The sequence below is a fragment of the Diorhabda sublineata genome, chromosome 3 (genome assembly GCF_026230105.1).
Source record: "Diorhabda sublineata isolate icDioSubl1.1 chromosome 3, icDioSubl1.1, whole genome shotgun sequence".
In the NCBI taxonomy this organism is placed as follows: Eukaryota; Metazoa; Arthropoda; class Insecta; order Coleoptera; family Chrysomelidae; genus Diorhabda; species Diorhabda sublineata.
Genome location: NC_079476.1, coordinates 24,047,400 through 24,071,649, shown reverse-complemented (window position 1 = coordinate 24,071,649; position 24,250 = coordinate 24,047,400). Strand labels below are relative to the sequence as shown.

Sequence of the window (24,250 nt, the reverse complement as noted above, 5' to 3'; positions counted from 1 at the left end):
TATAGTTATGGATTGTTAGTGTTTCGATCACTGTTTCCATGTCTTACTTTGGGTTAATTGGCCAATTTTTTTGGTCTTCTATCTTTTACTTTTTCTATTATATTTTTTAGTTTTTGAGTATCTTTTTGTACATGGTGTAATAGATTTTTGGTCAATTGTTGAGATTTGTAAACTAGTGAAATTAGAAGAATTACTTGTGTGAGGTTAATAAAATGGCGGTATTCACTTCTATAGCATCAACTCACTTTACTTTGGTTAAGATAATTTTCAAAAGTAAAAACATTAACCATAATGTAAACCCAAAATGACTTGAGGATTGTTAAAAAATAATAATTGAAAAAATGATCAAATTTAAGTGGTGAGTTTTGCTAAAATTTTCGGTGTAACAAGAAACGTCTTTCAAATAGTGCTTGTAACATGGGATTTTTTTTTCAGCACCAATACAGTACCAAGCACTTTTTATTTAAAAATGAGCACAGTTTTGCACGCTTTGCCTACGTTTTTTTAATCTCATTTGGTAACTGTGAGGTAGTTTCAATCCCCAGGTACTGAATGGGATATACAAAATGTAGTGTTTGAGTCACCATTTTTTTTTAGTTGTTGCCAGTCTGCACCTGTCTTTTTATATTTTATAACTGTTTTTCTTTGTCCGTAATTTTTAGTGAGCTTTTGGTGTTGTTTTTATTTGTTTTATATTTATAGAAAAGTCTTTTTTTGATATTGAACTAGACAAATTTCATTTAATGGTGTAATTCAGTTTTAATTCAAGATTATGAAACAAAAATCCTAATAATTTGTAGGAAAAGTTTCAAAGGAAAATATTACTCATAAAATCGTGTTCTAAGGTTTCTTAGAAAAGCTCAAATAATTTTACTGTAAGGATGTAGAATTTACAAAAGAAAGACAATTCTATAGTTATGTTTGTTATAATATTTATTATTTCTAATTTTTTTATTCAACAAATATTATTTCCAGTTTTAGTTTTTGAATGTGGACGGCATGAAGAGCATGGCATTTTTGAAATAGAAAGTATAGGGAGTGAGTATTACATCAGGTACTGGTAAAGTTGTGAAAATACCAGTCCCTGGGTAACACTTGTTTTCTTGCTTTTCAGGATCATCTTCCAAAATTGTATGTTAATTCAATATGATTTTTTTTACTTCAACTTTAACAAAGTATAAACTTGTAAAAAGACATTGATTCTTCATTTTCTAATCATTCTACGAAACCATAATTTCTTCGTAAAATTATACAAAGATATATTGTTTTGTTTCTTATTATGATTGACTTATTAATATGTTCAATTTTACAATTTGAATGAAAATCAAACACTTGAGTTAAAGACATGTTTGTATATTGAAATAACAATTCTTTCCTCTGCCAAAATTACCACTTAACTTTGTTTGCTCTATCAAATGCTATGTTAATAAATATACTGTTAGCTACCACTACATCAGAATCACAATTAAACTACCTACACAGCTGCATCCATTCTTTTCTATCTAATTTCTTTCCTGCCATTTTTTTTCCTTCTAATCAGCTCTTCTTTGGTGTTCCTTTTCGTGTGTTATTCAACACATCACTCATTAAATCGTGTGACCAACTAAGGAAAACACTATTTTGTCAAAAATCGATCATAATCTCCTTTAAGAGCTATAAAATCATTCCAACACCATCCCTAACTTCTCGATGCCGTGCTTGTAGTAGGATTTGTCTTTTGCCTCAAAATAGGCTTCAATTTCAGCAATTGCTTCTTCATTGGAGCTGAATTTTCTACCGGCGATCATTTTTTTGAGATAAGCGAATAACCAATAGTCACTGGGGGCTAAATCTGGATAATACGGTGGTTGAGGAAGCAATTCCAAGTATAATTCGTTCAATTTAACCACCGACTTGTGAATGGATATTTTGTCTTGGTAAAACAGTGGTTTTACATATGAGGTCGTTTTCCCTTAATTTTTGCATCCAAATGATCCAAAAACTCGCTATTGATTGTCTCTCCCTTTTGGAGATAGTCGATTAACAAATTCCATGTATCATCCATTATCGCATATAGATAAAAAATCTTATTACGTGTAAACATGGCCAAACACTTTTCTGAATTCAATTTACGATCAGATATAACCAATTTGTGAACTTTTTTGTTGTTTTATAGAGTAACCACCTCAATTGGACAACCTGAACATTCACCATCATCGGTGTCTACGAAATTATTTTAAATCCATTGTTATGAAAATAACAAAATGTCTGTCACTTTTTTTTTGACTAATCGAAATGCCATGAAATTTACCACATAATGTTTTGTAAGTTGGTACTTCATAAACATCATATGGATTTGAGTGATTGAGTGATGTAATAAATATGGTGGTATCAAACAACAGTTCAAGAAATTCCAACAAGATTACGATAAACATTGTAAATAATTTTGAATATAGTTAATATACTACAAAAAGATTGAAATAAGGATATTTTCGGTTTTTTGTGTCTCATAACCTGTTTGACGAATCAATTAACTTGAATAAAAACTAAAGGTTTGATCCAATAATAAATCTTGAATACATCCAAGACTGATTTATAATTTTGAAATGAATATGTGCGAATTCTTTTCAATCTTGAACTATTTCGGATTTCAATTTTCTGTTGGAACTCATATATTCCAAAATAAATCCACAAACTCTTCTGATGATCCAATAATAATACTAAATCTCGATATTTTAATCTGGAATTATTTCTATCCTTAAAATGGACCTTCAAATTTACTCAAAATGACCACAATTTGGTATAGCATCTATTTTTTTTAAGTCTTATTTCCTCATGTAAAAAGAATGGAACTCGCTCATTGATGAGAATTGCCTCTGCAATATATTTCTTGTTTTCTTCTACTACTATTACCACTGTTAGTACGGCCCTCAAAGAGCTTTGACCTCGTCCACCACATTCCTCCAGTCATCACGGTACAATGCTTGGCGTCTCCACCCCCCTCACATCTAGCTCCCGAAGATCTTCTTCGACATTATCCAACCATCGTTGGCGCGGTCATCCTTTGCGCACCCCCTGCTCCTCAGGCATGCACTCCAAGTGGCCTAGCCATCTGAATCTAACCCTCTTGACATCTGTCACCAGACTGGGGTCTTCATAGAGCCGTTAGGTGATGAAAAATGACTCTACAACTTATTTCTTTTTATAGCTTCCTCTATTTTTGTTTTTTCTTGTTGCTGTTTTGGTAGCATTAAATTTGAAACTTTTTTCTTCTTTCTTTTTCCTTTTGCACTTAGACTGTCTAAATGTGGATCTAAACAATTTTCTTATATAACAGTTTCCATTTCCACTCCACAATAATATTATAATTATTTATCAAGTTCATTGACTCCCAATTATACAATATTTAAGAAAAATTCTATATTAATCTATATTTTTTGATTAGTAATCAAATCAGCAATCATATTCGTAATAATTATCAAATTACTCATTTATTTAACCATGAACACTTATCTTATTGTTCAAGTTTTGAACTACTAATTTACTTCCGTTCAACTTTTTTATTTCAAATGAAAATAATCATTCAGAATGTTGTGATAGTCTAAAATATGTCAAATATCTCTCTGATTATTACAGAATATAAATTTGAAGTCAATCTACACACCATTTCTTTAATAATTCAGCCAATTACACATTTTATACAGGTTATATGTTCTTAACTCAAGTGCTATTCGTATTTTCAATATCATCAACTGCCAACTAATATTTTGATTATTTTCCAGTATCCCAACTTCAAACTAAACTCACAAAAACTGAGGAAGAACTAAGTAAAGCTGTAAGCAGTACCGATGGAAAAGTAGATAAACTGTTAATAAAAAACCTCATCCTGGGTTATGTTATGTCAAATAACAATATGAACAGGGATCAAGCACAAGTGTTAAAAATAATATCTACAGTATTGGATTTTAATCAACAGGATCATGAAAAAGTGAAATTCAACAAACCGCAGCAGGGTTGGTTGGCCTCACTCCTAGCTCCAAATCCTGAAAATAAGATGTCTGAAGAATCTTTATCAAAGGCTTTTATACAGTTTCTTGAAAACGAATCGAAACCTCGAGTAGTTCCAAGTTTACTTGATAATAATACTATTTCAGTGCCATCAAATGCTTCTACTAAGTCATCAAGCAGTACATCCAGTACTCCCAGACAAACGCCTATAGTACTCAGTGAAATAGTCTTACCTACTTTCACAGAGTTTGCACAAAATAGAAATTCCAGTTCTATATTAAAAGATGTACTAAAAGATAATAGTTGAAGTACTTGGTAAATTTTTAAGATTACATTTGTAAAATTAACTATTTATATGAAATGTATTATGTATATTTAGAATTGTGCATTTTATACAGCTTTTTATTTGTATATAGAGATGTAAGAGTCTTATTTATTTAAATAAATTTTAAAAAGTAGAGTTTCGTTTTTATTCATTATCACAAAACAATAAACAATTCTTCATACAGCTCTTCAAATGTAAGAAGAGACCGGCAAAAATCAATTACCATGTTCATGAATGAATTCGTTAATTAAAATATGAGATGAAATTAATTAGAAAAAACTGGACAATGAAACAATAAAAAGATGATTAAAAATAATGAAAATTATTAAATAATACTAAGGTAGTATACAGTAAAACAAAGGTGAAAACAGAAATAATACGTGGAATAAATTGAAGTGAAATGCAAAGTAATTAATGTTCGAAAAAATAAACATAGATAGAAGAAAAATAATTAAGTAGAAAGGAAAATTTACTTTTTAAAGATTTTGAATCAAAATTTTTGTTAAGAAAGACTTCTAAGAAAATATAAAATGGTATTTGAGAAGACATTGATAAAAATATATAAAAAAACACTCCTAGAAGCAAGAGGTACAAAGGAAATGGAAAAGACAGTAATCATCGAAACAGAGAGTAAACTCCTGGAGGAAAAAACTCCCATAAGAAAGAGAAGCACTCTGGCAGTGGCTTCCTGAGCTGCATCACTTGAACAAGTTCACTTGATACCAACACTTGATACAAAAGTATTTGAATCCAAGCAAAAACAATTTACGTCTTTATCACTAACTTCCATCTACTATGGCATCATAAAACACCAGATGAGGTTTACTGACAACTGTAGATTCTGAGGAGGAGAAGAGAAGTTTACCTACTTCTAGAATACCTCGCATTGACTGGAATGCTTTCGGATGGAAAATACGTAGAAGTAAACCTCGATAAAGACAGTACATATACTGGAATTTATTAGAACATTGGAGCTGTACATATATCGAATACAGCTCCGGTAGTGAATACAATAAACCTTAAAGTTGCAGTGGAGGAAAGAGCAAATGACTAAAAGTTAACTTATTGATTCCAGAAATCTTATGAATACCATTTGAACATATTTTGCAATCGAGTGCAGTGCACCAACAAAAGTAACACTTAAAATTAATTAATTGTTCAAAATTAATATAGACATTCTATCTATAATAAAACTTCCTTCTGCAAGAGAAAACGAGAATTTGTAAGATTATTCCAGTCGATAGATGAAAAACATTCTATATTGAATGTTATGCAACAACATTCACATGAAAAAATCACTTTTAATCAATAAAAAGACACCCAGATAATTGATAAGTTGGGATGAATTACGCATTCATATAAAAGCATAGTAATCTTAACGTCGATCAAGAAGTAGTGGGGCTAAAAATCGACCAGGGGCCTATTTAAGGAAATCAAAATTAGCTCGAACATTTTTAAACGTCTTATTTGTAAGCAATTTTTGGAAAAAATGAAAATTTTGCTATGGATCCAGTATTGCTTTTAAAATAAAAGATCAAATTCGTAATTTTCGGGGCTCCCGTGAGCCTAAGAAAACTCACATATCATCTATATACATTATTATCGATTGAAATATGAAAATAACTGTTTGAAAATGTTAATTCAACAGTACTTATACATAGACAACTTTGAATACGTAATTATTATGTATACTCGTAATTCTAGATTTGTTTGCAGCTGTGTTAAAATAAGATACTGGTTTTCACATATTCAAATATTACCTAGTTTTTACATGAAAATTAATATCATACACAATGTCGTCTAATAATATGGAATATAGAACCGGTATTATTTAATTAAATTTTATCTTGCTAATTTCAAATCACATTCTTAACATTGAGACAAAAAATCTATTAATACTAAATATTCAGATGCAAATTTTTAATTTTAGGAAGCAACTAATCTTTCGAAATTATAAAAGTTTACTTACCTGTTTCCCTTTTCGTCCCTACGGCTATGTATGCTACTGTGATTAATCCTCGTCTTTTACCAACTGAAGTAATCAAAAACAGTTCCCTTATCTATTACCTCCTTGCCGGAATATGAAGTAATAAATAAAAATCACCTCTTATTGAGGTAATTTGAACTATATCTGATTATTTTTATTACAATTTACCTTAAGATGCATACATTTCACGTCACACCACTTTACCGACGGGAAATTTTGCATGCTGAGATGATGGTAACTTTTCGATTTTTTGCTACCTGTTAGTAGCACTGGTTCCAATATGTCTGCCTGCAGTGCATTTGCTGTCAAAGTCAAATTCACGTAAACATTTAATTTCATCAATTTTAATATTAACAGTACATACAATGTAATCAAGTAAAAATAAATAAAAATGGCTCAAGGAGTATTGAGCTCGGATATCTCCCGAAGAAACCCACAAGACGATTACGAATTAATTCAGCGAATAGGAAGTGGAACTTATGGGGATGTCTATAAGGTATTTCATTCAAATTTTATCTTTCCGATTATTTTTCTTTCTGATTCATTTTTCCAGGCAAAAAGACTGTCTACTAACGATTTTGCTGCAATAAAAGTGATAAAACTAGAACCAGGTAACTTTCGCTTTCTATAATAATTATAGGGCAGAGTAGTTTTAAATTCTACAAAAACAATTCTACTACTACGAAGTAGTATTGGAACACCCATATATTTTCGAGTATATATTTTTATTTTTTCTAATAACTTCCATTATACCTTAGTTATATATTGTAACACTTCAATATTAGTAAATACTTGATTAAAATTCACCATTTATTATTGTAAAATAATAGTTATAATTGATTTATTACAGTTTGTCAGTACTTACTATAAAATAATTTAAATTCTCGCGGCAAGTTGATTTTATCGTAACAGAAATGTGGTTTTCTTCATATTTTTATTGACAATTTTGTAATCCTTTTTTCCAAAGGGCTACGAGAGAAAAGGGCTTAATCTTCATTTGTCTAAATCTTTATTTAAGTTAGATCCAAATTAAGTATAGCAGTATGTTATTTGAATTATAATCTGATTAAATAGAGTTACATGGAGTAGGTCACAAACTCACGTTTTTTTTTAAGTTTAATAGATCAATTTCCAATAACCTGGATAATATCCTAATACTATATTGAAAAATTCAATATTTTTTCATAGCCTTACCTTATAAAGGATTTTGTCACTAATCAAGCTATGACCTTGGCAATTTTAAAATTATTTGCCTCTTATTTTCTTAACTTGATCTTCTCTTTGAAAAATGTATGAAGATATTATCTTCCAATTTTTTATTCTTCTAAATGTGTTATTACATTGGAGAAAACTATTGGAAGTATTTAATATAATCATTTGATATTGATATTTGTTTGTGAATTTTACAATAATAAAAATATTTACAATATCTTGAAGAAAAAAAATAATATTCAAGTTTAAATACATGTTTATTAAGGTATTGAATTGTTATAAATGTTTATATTGCTTATGCCCAATAGGTGATGATTTTGGAATTATACAGCAAGAGATTCTTATGATGAGAGACTGTTTACATCCCAACATTATAGCATATTATGGTAGTTATTTACGTAGGGACAAATTATGGATTTGTATGGAATACTGCGGAGGTGGATCCCTCCAAGATATATACCATAGTAAGAAGAATTTCAAAATAAATGTATTAAAAAATGGTATACTGTGTAAAATAACAATTTGTTTCAGTTACGGGTCCATTAGCTGAAAATCAAATAGCTTATATGTGCCGAGAAACACTGTTAGGTTTACAATATCTTCACAACAAGGGTAAAATGCATCGAGATATTAAAGGAGCAAATATTCTATTGACTGAATGTGGGGATGTAAAACTGGCAGATTTCGGCGTTTCTGCTCAAATTACAGCTACAATAAATAAAAGGAAATCATTTATTGGAACACCCTATTGGATGGCACCAGAGGTAACATTATGATTTGTATTGTAAATTGTTATAGGTCTTTTCAGTGACTTTGGTTTTGGGTACGTATTCTAAACAGACTCTTATTCAACCATCAGTTGCTGTACTTGAAAAGGATAGGTCACCTGTAGAAATATTTTAATTAAACATCTTTAGGAGGATACTGATCACACTGTTTATACTACCACTAAACCAACACACACTCACAATTAACCTGACTGACAGTGTTTCAATAACCAAGTCTTCAGATACTTTAGAGAAACTGGGAGGAGGATACCTGCTGAAATTGTAATACTTCAAACACTAGTTTATGGCATTCACTAATAATGGGAAATATACATAACAATGTACATACAGATTAATTTTGTGGTCTAAATTTTATTCAATTTTAGCCATTTTTAAAATTATTTTTCAATTCAATTTAATTTTGATTCAATGCAGGTTGCAGCTGTTGAACGTAAAGGGGGCTACAATCAGCTTTGTGATATCTGGGCGATTGGTATTACAGCGATAGAATTAGCAGAATTACAACCTCCAATGTTTGATCTACATCCAATGAGAGCATTATTTTTAATGTCGAAAAGTGGATTCAAACCACCTACATTGAAAGACAAAGAAAAATGGTGAGTGAAATAATGTATAACAGTGAAATTTATTAAATATCTGAAAATTTCCTAGAAGATCTATCCGCTGATAATGTTGTTAAAAACTAAATTTGATTCAGAAGTTGTTGATTGTAAAATATGAATAATCTAAGGTATTTATTAAATAGGTAACATACAGAGACCAGTTGAAGATTTGTCCTTTTTTCAAATGGCAACTAAACAGGGGCATAAAAAAGCAAATCTGCAAATAGTTGCTCTATTGCTGTTTCAATAATCAATACATCAGCTTGTTTTACCAATATATTTTCAGTAGTAGTAGACAGATGTTGTCTCAAGGTTTTATTTTGTATAAGTGTAAGTTACAATGACTGACAGAAAACTATTTTAACATATATTACAACTCTAGATATGTATATATGTGGCGTACTCATGCATATTATGACAATTACAACTTTTACAACTTTTTGAATCATTATATTTCAGAAAAGGTGGCTCATACGAATAAAAGTATTGATTCCTTTTTTTGTAGATAATTTTATGATCTACAATGTTTGTCTGAGGTATTTTTTACGGATTTTCAGCTTGGGGGGAATTTATGTCACTTCACTCTTATTTTTTAGTCTAATTTGACCGGACTATAAATTAAGGGCAAATAATTAAATTAAAACAATTTATGCGCATTTTTTGTTCCCATACCCTTACATATCTAACTAATTGAATTGATATTCTGTATGTTAGGTATATAAAATTTAATATAATACAAATTTTTTATTCAATTATTGCTGCTAATTATAATTAATGCGATGTATTTGTCGATAATTCCGATTTAAACGTACAAAACGTTGATTAAAGAGGAAATCCACTTGAAAAAAATATATTTGTTTTTGAATGAACCTTCTATTATTAGCCAGTTAAGGGAATTAATCAAAAATGCATTTTATCACAACACCTACAAATATTGTACACACTTATGTTGTGTAGGCTGACATACTTTACTCAATTTCAAAGTACACTTATACATGTCTAACGACAATAATAATCAATTTAAATGATCTGATTAATATCTAGATCAGCATTTCTCAAACTGAAGTCTGTAATATTCTTCATAGAACATTTTATTTATTGTATTTAGCTGATATGTTTATTAAAATGAAATGTATGAAGAAATCAGAAACATGGAATAAGACCCCAGGTCTGAAACAATCGAAAAGATTTCTTCCTATTTCACCAACTGGTCTGAAAAGGCCCTTTCATCAAACAAAGATGAGCTAAGGAGAGTTACTGGTATGCTTACTAGACACTTCCGGTGAAATACCATCTGAAGTGGAATAAAACCCCAGGTCTGAAACAATCAAAAGGATTTCTTTCCTATTCCATTAATTGGTCTGAAAAGGCTTTTACTGTGAATTAGAACAATGTTTAATACTGATAGACAATTATTAATAATATTTAATTAATCACACACATAAATCACTGTCTTTCTTGTCAATAAAAATATCATACTATGTTTTGAGGGCACTTGACTATGTTTGCAACTTTTGGAAAGGTTTGTAATTTTAATTAGTGCTTATTTTGTTCTAGGAGCGCTACTTTTCAAAGTTTTGTAAAAGTAGCATTAACCAAAAATCCAAAGAAAAGACCAACTGCAGAAAAATTATTACAGGTGAGATATAAATTGAGCGTTGGTGTAGAATGATGTTACTGAAATGTTATGTCAAATAATGTAGGAACTCTAATGCATAATTATTTTGGTTAAAATGTTTTTACACCACTTAATAATAAATTTTAACAGCCAAACTTCAAGATCCAATTTGTTCTAATTGTTACTTTCTAAACCAAAAACTGAGGTTTTAGTCACCGTTATAAAAGGTTCGTGGGTTTTTAACTGCAGTTATTATTTGTAGCATGCATTCTTCCAAGGTGACATGCACCGAAGACTGGCCTTAGAGTTACTACAAAAAGCTAACAATCCTTCACATATGTTTACTGATCTTGAGCCAGACGAAGATGGGGTAAGACAATTATGATATTTGATATTTCAACAAGCTTTAAGTTATTCGGTGAAATAATGGTATGCTTCGTTTCAGGCTGTACAGAACGTTCCACAAAGGATTGCGTCACGACTGACCTCCAGACCAAAACCTCAAAATGCCGTGCTTTCCAATTCTGATATGGATCGTATAGATGAGGCTAACAATACCTTACAGAGATCAGGTAAGAGAACTAAAATCAAGACGATTTAGAAACATAAACATACACAAACAAGAAATTACTTTACTTTATTGACACTACTGACCAATTTTGACTGATTTAAGATATTCCTACTGTGATAGTCGAAGAGAAACAACCTCAGTGGGACTTGATGGATCTCATGAACAATGTGACTAGTGTACACAACTGTGTAGAGCATCAGAATCAAAAATGCGGTATCGGAAATGCATTCGACTCGCTCAATAGGGAAAAGTAAGTGTTATTTAACAATCCCTTTTTTTATCGTTTTTATCTTAATTTGCAATAAATGTCATTAGGCTTTTTAATAGTTACATTTAATTTTTGTCGAAATTAACCAAAAATTGTAATTTTTCAATTATTAACTGACCTTTTCTCTTCCTTTTAGCAACTTTTATTTGTATTACATTTTATTTTATTTCGAAAATATGAAAGATTACAAATTTTTGGTTTTCGTTTAACATCTCATTTATGATGTCAGTTTTAGTCAAGAGAGAAAAGCCATGACAGGATCGCAGCTTTTGAAAATGTCATTGAGGTCAGCCTTGATTTGAGTGTGATGTGTATTTTAGTTGATACTGCACTTAATTTAGACTGCAAATGATAATCAACAAATTGAAAAAAAATCAGATTGATTTAGATTTAACATCCATAATCTACTGTATCACTCAATAAGTCCCAGCTTAGAGTCCCAACATTATCATATCAAATTTTTCAGTCAAAATCAGATGTTGATTTATCATGGTTATAAGGGGATACATTTGGAACTGTTTGGGCAGGATTTTTTACTACTATATGTGATAATGACTGAATCATGGATTCGTTACTGTGCCCCTGAATCAAAGCAGAGCAGCAAAATGAATAGTAGTTGGCGAAGTGACTATCTTGAAAAATAAAACACCAACAAGAGAGAAAATTGCACAGCATTATTAGCATGATCAATCATAAAAATGAAGTGAAAACAACCTGGAATGCAAAACAACAAAATATGTTTTGTTTTATTAAGACTAATTATAATAATAATATAATCCAATGAAGAAATTATTGTCGAAGTTGAATCATATTATGGAAGTAAAGACAAATCATTTGATAGAAAAGTTATTGAAGCTTTCTAGTACATGTATCATTTTTGGGGATGGCTATATTAATAATTAAATCGAGTTTTTAGAAAATAGTTGTTAGATTTCGGATTTATTGAGTGCAGAGATATAATTAACAATTAGATCACTTGTAAAATTTTTTTCTTAGTATATACTAGAGCTGAAATTAGTGTTGATTTTTTTGCAGTGGGATGTTTGATTTTTATTTTAATTTGCAATGTTTTATTGGCCTTAGCTCTATATAATAAGTACTCTGTGACATAAAAACATCTCCGAAAAGATCAAATAAAAAAATAATGTTTGTAAATTTAAATCAATATTAATTATATTCCAAAATAGGAAATAAAACGTATTAATTTGAACAAATCTGACATTGTAGTATAATTATCTTGAATGTATTTGAATTTTGTAATATAAAAATATACATGTCTACTCAGAATGATTATAGATGAAGATCATTAGAAATGGTTAAATGTCATAAACACTGTTCAAAATTAACATTATATTTAAGATAGCCAATACTGCTTTGTCAGATTTCCAGATGGTATTCACAGAAAACAATTCTTATTGTAAAGAAATAATTTATTTTACAGATTAGATAATTGATTTTTTAATGCAAGAACAATATTAATTTGAATGACTCATTAGATCCTAACTACATATAGAGTTTGACATTTTTTCCCACTAATATTAACAGTCTGTATTTTCATCTAATGCAAGACATCTTCAGACTCTAGTTAATGTTTTAATTTGTGATATTGTTATTTAGGAGTCTATTGCAGTACATTGACGAAGAATTAATGTTGAGGTAATTTTTTTACAAAAATTTTCATCAGCTACATAACACAACTCATTAATTGCCTGAATTTGATATTTCGTTTGCCGCATATATTCTTTTAACGCTTTAACACCGCTTTGGTTTTTTTTTATTTTGACTTTTGTGTTTTTAACTTTATTGGGTTTGGGTTGGTATTACTTTTTTTTATATGAATAACGTCTGAAATTCTTTTTCTTGTTAACTGGTGGATATAAATGTTGTTTGATTATTTTAGGGGAGCCTACAATTATCACCAGTCCGACTATGAACAGCTGTAAGTTAATCGATATTTTTTTGGTGTAGGTAGTTTAGTTAGATGAAAATTATGTTTTGTTAAAATTGAGCTTGTTACAATTAGGGGTATGAACATTGTTCGGAATAAACTCAAAAAGATTATCATTAAAGAAAGCCTTATTTAAATCTATTGAGGTCTACTGTATTTGAATTTGGCTCTAGAGGCGCTATTGTTGATTGAGATTTTCGGAATTTCGTGCAAAATCTCATTGTCTTGTTTTAGTAAAAGTTCTAGTACCCTAATCGCTTGTTTGAAATTTACCCATTTTCTGCACATTTTCATATGTTTATGTGTCGAAGGAAGATCCAATCTTGCCTCGAATTTAACTGACTTATTTCCACGTTTCAGTGTAAACAGTCTTCATTACTACATTCTTGCCAATGTAAAAATTCATTTGGTAATTATTTTACCACACTTCATATTTGAGCATGATCGATATGCTGCAGATAGTACGACCACCTTCAGAAATAAAATGTTTGAGTTATGCTTTCATATTTTATAAATAAAACTAATCAATATCTGATATAGTTTGTTTTAAAAAAAACACTTTAGTTGAGAACCTCGTATAATATACAATATAGTGATGTAAACATATTGAACAAGGTTACTGTAAAGTGGCAAAATAACCAGTAAAGTTACTGTACGCATTCCTGTTTTTAAAATATCTCAAGATTCAGTTTGTTTATTACACATGATTGGTGATGCCATTTTACATCAATTTAAAATTTAACTGAGGCCACATGCGATTAGTCGTTGACTTAAAAACATTTCATGTGACCTCGATTTTTATTACACCTGTAGATATTTTCGATTTTCAATTAAAGCTTATTTAATTATGTAGTGCGGGCTTTGGTGTAAACTTTGAAAAATCCTTTAGAAATTTTCAATTGGTAATTTTATAAGAGTGTTGTTTAAGAAGAACGACGTTAACAGTGATTAGGAAACAAGGCTAAATAATGATAGTTTGCTTAATTAGGATAAATTGATGATGCGAGAGAGGATCATATTTGTTTATAGTTTTCCAACGTATTATGAATCCCAAAGTGCTTTTAAATTTGTGCAAATTAATTTTTAAAATATGTACCTGAACTTATTAAGTAATTTCATTTTTATGTGCCTTTTATTGAAAATATAGTGAATTCGATATAAAGTAGCAAGGTAAAATCTAATAAAAAGAAAATTATAATTGAAATATTTCAGAACATAACCTCAAAAAGTGCTAAACTAACATCAACGCCTTTTGCTTATTTTCGAGAGTGTTTATGAGGCTTTTCTTTGTGTTTTAAATTGAGGCAAATCGATTTTTAAAATATTTGTATTAAATTATTCAGTCATTTCCTTTTTGAGTCCCTTTTCTTAGAAATATATTGAACTTTACATACATTTGAAGTAGCAAGGTAAAATCAAATAAAAAAATGTTAAGAATAAAATTTCTCTTTAAGCAAAATATACTCTAGCATATTCCCTCTATTCATCAAGTTCTTCTTCTCTACATCTAACATGTTCTAGCTTTATTATGGTCTTCATAACTAACTGGTTAATATATGTTAATTTCATTATGAAAAATTTTGAAGACATTTAGCTATTTTTTATTTATGGAATTTGCATTTTCATCGAGAAGAAATACCAAGGGCTATTTCAGAACATAACCTCAAAAAGTCCTTATGTAAACCAACATCAACGCCTTTTGTTTATTTTCGAGAAAGTTTCTGAGTGTTTGGAAATTTCAAAATATTCAATTTTAAAAAAGTGTGCTCTTATTATTAGTGTCTATATGGACTACCTTGTGTATCAATCAAATATATTCTATAAAATAATAAGCAATACATTTTAAGTCTAGATAACGTGAAAAAAATACCAATCTAGTTATATAATTCAAAATTTTAATCAAAATGCTATTTGTGGTATACAAAATCAAATAAAAAGTATTGTCAAGTTTAAATTAAATTTTGCATCTTGAAATTTTGCACTTCCTCTAGTTTAACTGATGTTTGATTTAATTATTTTTTAAATAAACAGCATGGGAAGCATGTATACTAAGTAGAAGGGATGGTAAAAAGCCTTTTGTTTATAAACAAATAAAAAATGTACTAATCATGTTGTCTGTATTTAATTTATACTTGTTTTAAAACATTTTTATTATCGTAGAGCAACTCTACCAGTACAAGATCCCGAAAACTCAGTAAAATGCGATATTCATGCCTCACCTTCTAATCATTCTAAAGAACCACCGTTCAATGGTTCACCTAGACGACATTCCTCAGTAGACGAAATTTTCGGTTTGGTCACGTCCATGAACTTGACAGGTCAAAGACAAAGGTCGTTGAGTGATAGCAGTAGAACAGGAAGGACAAATAGGGATAGTAATAGGGAGGTTAATGGTAAGACACAAATTTCAATCAAGAAAAATTTAAGAGTATTTTTTTAAACCTGTTTTATTGAAATCTCGTAGGTACCGAAGAAGATACTAACCACGAAGGTGGCGCTAATGATTTGGTTACCTGCCCTCCTGTACCTCCAAGAAAACATCGAAGGCGGCATACGCCTCCTAGACCTCCTAGTAATGGCCTCCCCCCAACGCCGAAAGTACATATGGGGGCATGTTTCTCTAAAGTAAACTTTTCAAATTTAACTTCAATTCTATCGATAGTATTTGATTTTGCTCTTAGGTATTTAATGGATGTCCATTAAGGATCCATTGTACGGTATCTTGGATCCATCCTGAAACTAGAGATCAGCACATACTTATTGGCGCCGAGGAGGGTATATATAACCTCAATTTAAACGAACTTCACGAAACTTGTATCGATCAGTTATATAATAGGAGGACAGTTTGGATGTATGTCATAAAAGACGTTCTCATGACATTATCAGGTGAAGAATTGACTATTGATATATTACAAAAGTATATGTTTCAAGTTATTATCAATATGTTGTATGAAGAATTTTGTAATATGAAAAATGTCTCGATTTTGTTTTACTTTCGAATTTTTACGAAATTTATAAACTAAAAAAAGTAGTATTATGTAAAACGCCATTAATGTTGATGTAAATGCATTATATACTATTGTTATAGGAAAAACACCGCAGCTATATAGACACGACCTTTTGGCACTTCAAAACAAACAGTCCCACAGATTTAGTTTACATATGAATAGGATACCAGAACGACTGGTACCTAGAAAATTTGCTCTTACTACTAGAGTACCTGATACAAGAGGAACCCTTAAATGTTGCGTCGCTCGTAATCCTTACAATGGTTATAAATATTTATGTGGTGCTACTACCAGTGGAATTTATTTAATGCAGTGGTACGATCCGCTCAATAAATTCATGCTGTTGAAGGTGAGAATACTCGCTAGACTTATGTCTAAAGAAGTCACAGAATTAAATTAATTTTTGGTCTGATGTTGCAAACTTTCGAATTTGTATTGAGTTTAATCGAAAAATATGCCGTTTCAGCTTGTGGAATGCGTTCTTCCCAATCCATTACACGTATTCGAAATGATCATAACTCCGGAATTAGAATATCCCATAGTATGTGTTTCAATAAAACAAGCTTACCAACCTAATAGATTCAAATTGGATTTGATAAATATGAATTCTGGTAAGTTTATTGAATATATTGTGCATCTTATCGAGCAACTTAGTTTGGATAAAGAATAATGGATAATCAAAAAATATATTACAATGGTAGCATATAAAAATTATTATCTATCTTATTGATTATTATTAATTAAATATAGATTGCACTGATCAGTTAACTTACTATTTAATAACAGAAGTTTTATTTTCTAGTTTGTATTTGAATTAATTGTTTTTGTAGATTTTTGTTTTTCAGAAAAAAATAATCTCAACTAATAGTCTTATCTTCTTCTCCTTTTACCTTTTACGATTCGGATGAAAGTTCTAGTTTCCTATTACTTCAACCGTCTTCTCAATTTCTTAGAAGTTTTTTCTGTTTTTATTCATTCCATATCATTTCAGCTTTTTCTTGTAAATTTTTTTTATTGTCTCTATCCTTTATTTTATTCCACTTAGTTTCATCCCTCTGTTTTTATTGCGTTTATTTTTGTTTACTCTCATTTATCCAATTTCCTGTGGAGTATAAAATAGTTGGTAATAGTTCCTTGCTTTGTTATCTAGTTTTCAATCTTTGCAACTATTTTCCTGTTCCTTCTTTTGTTTCTTTTATTGATCCTTATTTTGTTTCTTTTTGAATGTCTTCGTCATTTATTTTGTCTCAAGTTTCCTCTTTATTGTCCAATTTTCTGCTGCTTATGTTATATTTGGAACTACTTCATGCTTCGTAATCTATCTCTATATCTATTTGCCTGTCTTCTCTTAGCATACTTTTAAAATATTCTTACATTGATACTCTTTCTTCTTCTTCTTCCTATATGATTTCTGTATTAATTATCTGATTTGATGTTTTTTTTATTATTTTTAACTTGGATTCACTTATGTTGACTTCTATTTTTGGTTTTTGTACTTCTGGTTACTAATCAGAATGGATTTTATTTGATACATACATACATACAGACATCATAGTCCGGCTAAAGTATGAATTGATATCATTAAAAGTCTCTGAAACAATGTTTTCATATCTCTATTATTCTTTATGAAATTTAAGTTTGCCGTTTTTGCTTGAGACCTTTTTATAGAAATTTTATCAAAAAATCGGTGTCCCAAATATGATACTCGAAGAAATACAACTTCTACAAAATAATTTAACCCATTGAACTAACACCGTTTGTGTCATTTTTTCCTTTGAAACTGGATTAAACGATTAAAAAAAATCTTAATGATGTGGAAATTTTGTCTTATTTGGGGCACCCTGTAGAATTCCACACCAAAACCGAAGTGAGCTCGAAATTTTTAGCATTTAGTAGTTGTGATTTCCAGATATTTGGTTTCCTCCAATAAAGACAACACCCAAATCGCATGTGACATTCGTAGCAAATATATGTATGTGGTGAGCTCAGGCTTTGAAACTTTGTTTGCAATTTGTGGATTTTTAATAAATGTAGTTTGTTCCAAAGACTAAATTAAAATGTATTGTGTACTGTAGTGTGATTTTAATACTGAAACTAAATACACTATTTTACTACCACTAAACTGTCTGGTTCTTTGAACTTACAGTAGATTACTGAATCAAATCCGGTCGAAGGACCAGTCAGTGGCTTGGTGTAGTGGTGGTAAATAGTGTGTTCAGTAGTGCTAAATTCATTAAATGATTGAAATTTAAAAAAGTACGGTATAGTTTTTATTAAAAACTTCAAGCTATTTTTGACTATACTACATTTGTTTTTGATTGTGAATGATTTGCATGGATGACGTAATGTTTTTTTTTGAAAATTTTGAGTTAGAATTATTTGTTTTTATTTGGAACTATCAAGGTTTGTTTATTTAAATCTATATTAACTATACAAATTGTTTTTCAGGTGCTAATTGGTTCCATTCAGACGAACTTCAAGACATGGACGGTACAGCGACGGTAATTCCCCGAAGGGAAAATTTGGAAATAGTGAATGTCACTCAATTAGACAAAGACTCGATTTTAGTATGTTACGATAATGTTATTAGGATAGTGAACGTACAAGGAAAGATGAAAGTTAATAAAAAACAAATCGCCGAATTAAGATTCGGATTTAAAATTGAAAGTATAAGTGAGTAGCTCAATAACTCGACATGGATCTAATTGATTCTCGAATAAATTACACCTCAAATTCATTTCAAATAGTGTCATAAGTCAAATATTTAGAAAATCTCTTTGTACTATTTGTGCTAAAAAACTTGAAAATCTTATCTTAAATAATGTCATGTAAATAGTTACTAATACGGTCACTTTGTAAGTTTTTTAGTTATCATTTTGTTTTATAGTATGTCTTCCGGATAGCGTGTTAGCGTTTCATAAACATGGTATGCAAGGTAGATCATTGAAAAATGGAGAAATTACTCAAGAAATTACGGATACTGCAAGAACATATAAACTTTTGGGATCAGACAAGTGAGTTTCTCCTTTATATTTTGCTATTCTTGGCTTGGGACCACTCCACAGATCAACTATATCCAAATGGTTCACGACAACGTTATTCTGACCAAACTACCGCTATCTAGGAGTATAAACCTTAAACACTAATATCGAACAAATGCTACATATTCAAAACTATCTTTTTTTGTCTCAAAATTCAATTCTTTTTAGGTATACGAGGTTTATACTAAAATTATTGAGCTTACTATCATTTTTTAAAAGTTATATTATAATTCTATAAATAATATAATAATAACTTTGACAAAACATGTTAATATTTATTAATAAGACGGATATCGAATATGAAAAGTGAAAAATATATATTTCAATATAAAATATACAAAAATGGATAATTAAATCTAGTACATAAACTTGTTAAGATATTAATCCAATATTGTTTATATTAAAGTTTTTATGGGGGTATAGGAAAAGTTGCATTATATTAATCAACTTACATTGTACTATAATGATGAATCAACCCAGATAATGAGGTTTCTGATTAAAATTTTTTATTTACATCTGCATCATTCGGGCCATCAATAAAAATTGATAGTATTGTCATTTGGTTAAAGGAAATAAAAAATAATATTATGTGATGATATGTCTTGATTTAGATTTCGTTTAATTGAAATTTCTTATAAAAAATAGATAAAATCTTGACCTACTTTGATTACAGTATTTTAATAAAGACTGAAGGATATCAAAACATCAATGAAAGAACATCTAAAACCAAGAAAAATCATCACAAAATTTATATATAGAAAGGCCTAATGTAATCTATACATTAGACCCACAAAAGTATTGTGATGGTTATTGTTTTTAATTATATTTTCAAATTGCAGGGTTGTAATGTTGGAAAGCAATTTATTAAGAACTGGTACACTAACAAATGAAGAAGGACACGACTTGTACATCTTAGCAGGACACGAAGCCAGTTATTAATACAAGTAAGTATCAACAGAATATAAAAAAACAGAATTACAAGCCTGTAAAGTGGGGGCTACAACAAAAAACGGTGCACCCTGGTTGACATAATTCCAGCCCTTGCAGTGATCTGGAACAAAAAAATTTGAAAAATTCTTAATCTGTAAAGATATCGCTATCCCATTGACCGTAGCAAAAAAATGGCGTCGGCATGAAATATCAATTTTTTTTGCCCCTTTTTTGACCTTTTCGAATTTTATAAAAATACTCCAAATTGAAATTTTTTGAAATCAAAGGAGACGCTATAGAGGGACATATATATATATATATATATATATATATATATATATATATATATATATATATATATATATATATATATATATATATATATAATAGATTTCCACCAAATTTTTAAGGAATTGGTTGTGTAGAACACAAGGACATATTCTTAAGGGTCTAAGCTTTAAAAATATGCAAAAATACCCCCATTAATGGACTCGTATACTGTGGAGTTGGACAAGAATAACAGAGTCTCTTTACTTTCTGGTCATACAGGAATCCACGCAAATGAAGTGCCTAATACCCTCGACTTAAAAGGAGCACAAACGCTTTTTATTCGCCAAGAGTTGTGCTACGTTGTAGAAAAGTGTCACTCCAAAAGGTTTCTTTCAAACTTTGATACTGCTAGATCTACATAAGCAAAAATAAACTACACCTCACTGGCTTCTTTATAGCTTATTGCCAGATTAGAGAAAATTATATCTAGCAGACCCTGACAAGTGCAAATTTTGCAGGGATGAAGATGAAACTCCAGTTCTAAATCTATAGGAAAATCTTAACACGGATACTGAAGAGTTTACTCTGGAACTTCAAGGCAAGCTGTAGATGTTGAAACCGTACAATAAACCTCAAATTTACAGTGTAATTGAAGCTATCTATTCATAATATAGAGTGAATTGTTTAGCTGTATTATATGACACTATTTCTTAGATCACATGATTTAAATTTAAAAATTCTTCTACTATGATTATATTTTTAAAATGTATTTAATTGTTTCAGATATAGCTCACCGTAATAAAAGGAGGTTTCTGCTTCGCTTATCAAGTTTAGACTAATCAAAAAAAAACTTAACTTATTATTAGATTAGTGACTAGTTAAGTCGGAAAAGAATACAGAAATCGTGATGTTTTATTAGAAAAATAATTAATCGGATGAAGGAGTTTAATCTGCTAGGGATCTTCTCTCTTAAGCATATATATACCTCAATTTTACTTCTCTTGTTAGAGAAAGTAGAATAAATGTGTGGTATTCGAAGATTTTTGAATACCATTAATAATTTTAGAAAGAGTACCTACAATTGAATTATATAATTATATTTTCGTGATTGAAATTGAAATATATTCTATTGGAAATTTAAAAAATAAAGAGTAATTTTTCACCATAGAGATTTAGGAGTTTTGTAGGAGAGTTTTTTCATTTATTAAAACATTTTACTGAAAATTCATTTCACCTACTGTACAACTTAACATTTCCATCTGTAAAAAAGTTTACGCATCAATCCAGACTCAATAAAATACCTTTTAGTGAGTTTTCAAACTATAACAACTCTTTTTGTTTATCAATATTATGTGTTACTCCTTATGGTCCATTCCTCTTTCGTTTTATTTGGCTAACTAAAATATTGATTACAAATTAGAGAACAGAGAATTAATATTCTACATAACACGAGTTACTTCTTTGAGTTTTTTCAATATAAATTTCCATTATTTTTTTTAGATAGTTTAAAAGATGTATACATATCTGAGAAAGCTACTAATGAGATTGATTTTCAGTAAAAAAGAAATTATTTTCATGATAAACTAATGAATAATTTAAAAAAAACTTTATTTCTAAATCCATTGTTGATTTGTTTCTATTTTGAATTGGATTTTTTTAGTTTTAAGAGCTTATTTCCTGCTTGCAACAGGGTAATCTTAAAAGAACAGTCTTGTAGTTCTTAGGAGTCATCGCAAAGAAGTTTAATGTGAGGAATATCAGGTAGTTGAGCTGATTTATAATAATATACCGGATTCCTTGAAAAAATTACCAATAACCTTATTGGTTGACAAGAGAAACCAATAACACTGATAGTTTTGATTTGACTTGTTTTTTATATTTATTAACTGAAAACTTGAGTATTTGGTTATTGAATTGCATTCCAGTCACATAAAACAAAATTGAAAACCGTTGAATTTTGAAGAAAGGGACCAAATATGAGCTAAACCTACTTACCTTCAGCGAAGCTTTTCTGCTCAGTGGAATTTTTCAAAAATGATTTGATTTTGTGACAAACTCTGTTAATTTGATGATTAACTACACCGAAGAAATGGATGTTTTGTTTAAATGTGCTTGAAATTCTTTATTTCAATTTATTTTAAACTCATAAATACTCATATATATAAAAAATTTATTTGAATATGAAATCTGTATTGTACATATTAAGTTTTTTGTAAATAGATTACCCTGTTTTCAAATAAAGCTACTGCTAATTTACAATTTGTCATTTAAGTGCTGAATGTACATGTTTTTCAAAACTGGAAAATCAATGTTAAAAAAGCTTCCTAATTAGAAAAAGGAAATTGTCAACTATAATACTGACCACATTTTTTACTATCACTGCAGTAAAATTCATAATTACATTGAATGGTGTTTCAAGCTTTCCATCAATCGATGTTTCGTATCCCAGACGATGTAGCTGGGGCCCAAAACAATGTGTGAATATCATCAATGGTTCCAAAAATTCCAACTTAATGGGATATAGTGTATAACTTCATTTTATATGAGGTTATCAAATTTAGACATTAAAAATGTGGATTGGTGGTACTAGTGAAACAGAAAAATTAACATATTATCCAACTGAATTTTTTGATGAAATAACAGTTTTGAAAATCATCGACATTATATTTTAGCGATGACAAAGATAATACTCTGCTAGATTTCTGTATTTTTCTGTATAGTTAACAGCGTTTTCGGCTGTGGTTTTATTATCTTATTGCGTAATTATTAACACGTTATCTTGTACATATTGTAAAGTCTAAAAATAGTAAAACATACCAAAAAGTAATTTATTATAGGTTGATGGACTTTTTTTAATTGTGAACATGGCAGTACAATCTTGAAACGAAAGTATATCCTCGATTATAAATATAAATTTTTAGCAGCTAGTATTAGAGATTGTATATCACCGAAAACTGTTTTTGGTATCTTTTAATCGCCTTTTAATTCCATGATTCTAATGAATCTGTGCTGGTTCCAAAGAAGAGTATCTTTGCTCCTATAGATTTCTTGTCCGAAACATTTTTTGTTTATATTTGGGCTTTCTAGAACTCGGGAAACTGAAATTTCCACATACTTCCCACAAAATCTACACACGTTTCCAGAATAACTAGGAATTAAAATGAAGAAACTTTTTGGTGAATGATATGGGAGATCAATTTAGGATGATTCATTTCAGAAAAAACAGAGCTCCGCTAAAACGGCATTTTTTAACAATAAAAATCTTTAATTAAGTACCTGTACAGTGGAGACCCATCAACTTAATCTTCTACTTGGTTCAAAGATCCTTTATTTGACTATAGGTTTACCGCAACTGTTATCACAACACTGGTGACACCAAATACCAACTATTTACTTTAATGTCGATAACTTCTCCCATGAACAACTTTTGTTGAATTTGAAAGACTTACACAGATTGTTAGTATTGTGCTTTGGAGTTAGGTGAGCTACCAGTGCTGATAATCTACATAGACAAATATTTTCACCTCCAAATGATCATATAATATCCTATTGAAGCTAGATTTTTAACGGCCCTCACAAATTTCCTCCTGTTATGAACATTGACCGTGTTTCAATTTATTATACTAGTTTTTTCAATGCGGTAATTTGAAGCTTTATCACTGTTATGTATGAAGTTTTTTGATAAATTCTTGTAA

The 24,250-nt window shown here is 29.6% G+C and overlaps 3 protein-coding genes and 1 long non-coding RNA gene across 11 annotated transcripts in view; 2 read left to right on the top strand and 2 right to left on the bottom strand.

The window, feature by feature from the left end:
* LOC130442126 (thyroid receptor-interacting protein 11) overlaps positions 1-4,445 on the top strand; it is a 62,503-nt gene extending 58,058 nt beyond the window's left edge. Inside the window, exon 6 of the mRNA XM_056776176.1 lies at positions 3,762-4,445. Within this exon, the coding sequence (XP_056632154.1) occupies positions 3,762-4,294 (533 nt within the window). The 3' untranslated portion in view covers positions 4,295-4,445. The remainder of the gene's footprint in view (positions 1-3,761) is intronic.
* The window catches only part of LOC130442129 (uncharacterized), a 40,938-nt gene extending 34,516 nt beyond the window's left edge, over positions 1-6,422 (bottom strand). The window contains exon 1 of the mRNA XM_056776193.1: positions 6,282-6,422. The gene's annotated coding sequence lies outside the window, so the exon portion shown is untranslated. The remainder of the gene's footprint in view (positions 1-6,281) is intronic.
* Positions 6,333-23,838, top strand: LOC130442127 (mitogen-activated protein kinase kinase kinase kinase 5). Of its 8 annotated transcripts, XM_056776177.1 has the most exons (21): positions 6,333-6,795; positions 6,853-6,910; positions 7,820-7,975; positions 8,043-8,275; positions 8,714-8,895; positions 10,459-10,540; positions 10,782-10,889; positions 10,965-11,091; positions 11,193-11,340; positions 11,588-11,644; positions 12,976-13,014; positions 13,259-13,297; positions 15,467-15,699; positions 15,771-15,931; positions 15,988-16,192; positions 16,395-16,663; positions 16,781-16,925; positions 18,763-18,987; positions 19,202-19,328; positions 20,195-20,299; positions 21,339-23,838. In XM_056776177.1, exons 1-20 carry the CDS (start codon positions 6,691-6,693, stop codon positions 20,292-20,294), a joined length of 2,799 nt encoding a protein of 932 aa, XP_056632155.1. In that variant the 5' UTR covers positions 6,333-6,690; the 3' UTR covers positions 20,295-20,299; positions 21,339-23,838. The 8 variants fall into 8 exon arrangements, with proteins under 8 accessions (XP_056632155.1, XP_056632160.1, XP_056632159.1 ...); XM_056776182.1 differs by lacking the exon at positions 11,588-11,644; XM_056776181.1 differs by lacking the exon at positions 12,976-13,014.
* LOC130442130 (uncharacterized) lies at positions 19,649-23,968 on the bottom strand. Its single transcript, XR_008909669.1, has 2 exons — positions 23,832-23,968; positions 19,649-20,406 (listed from the first exon to the last, which is right to left on the bottom strand). It is a non-coding gene; the product is annotated as an uncharacterized LOC130442130 (long non-coding RNA).
* Positions 23,969-24,250: the final 282 nt, after the last annotated feature.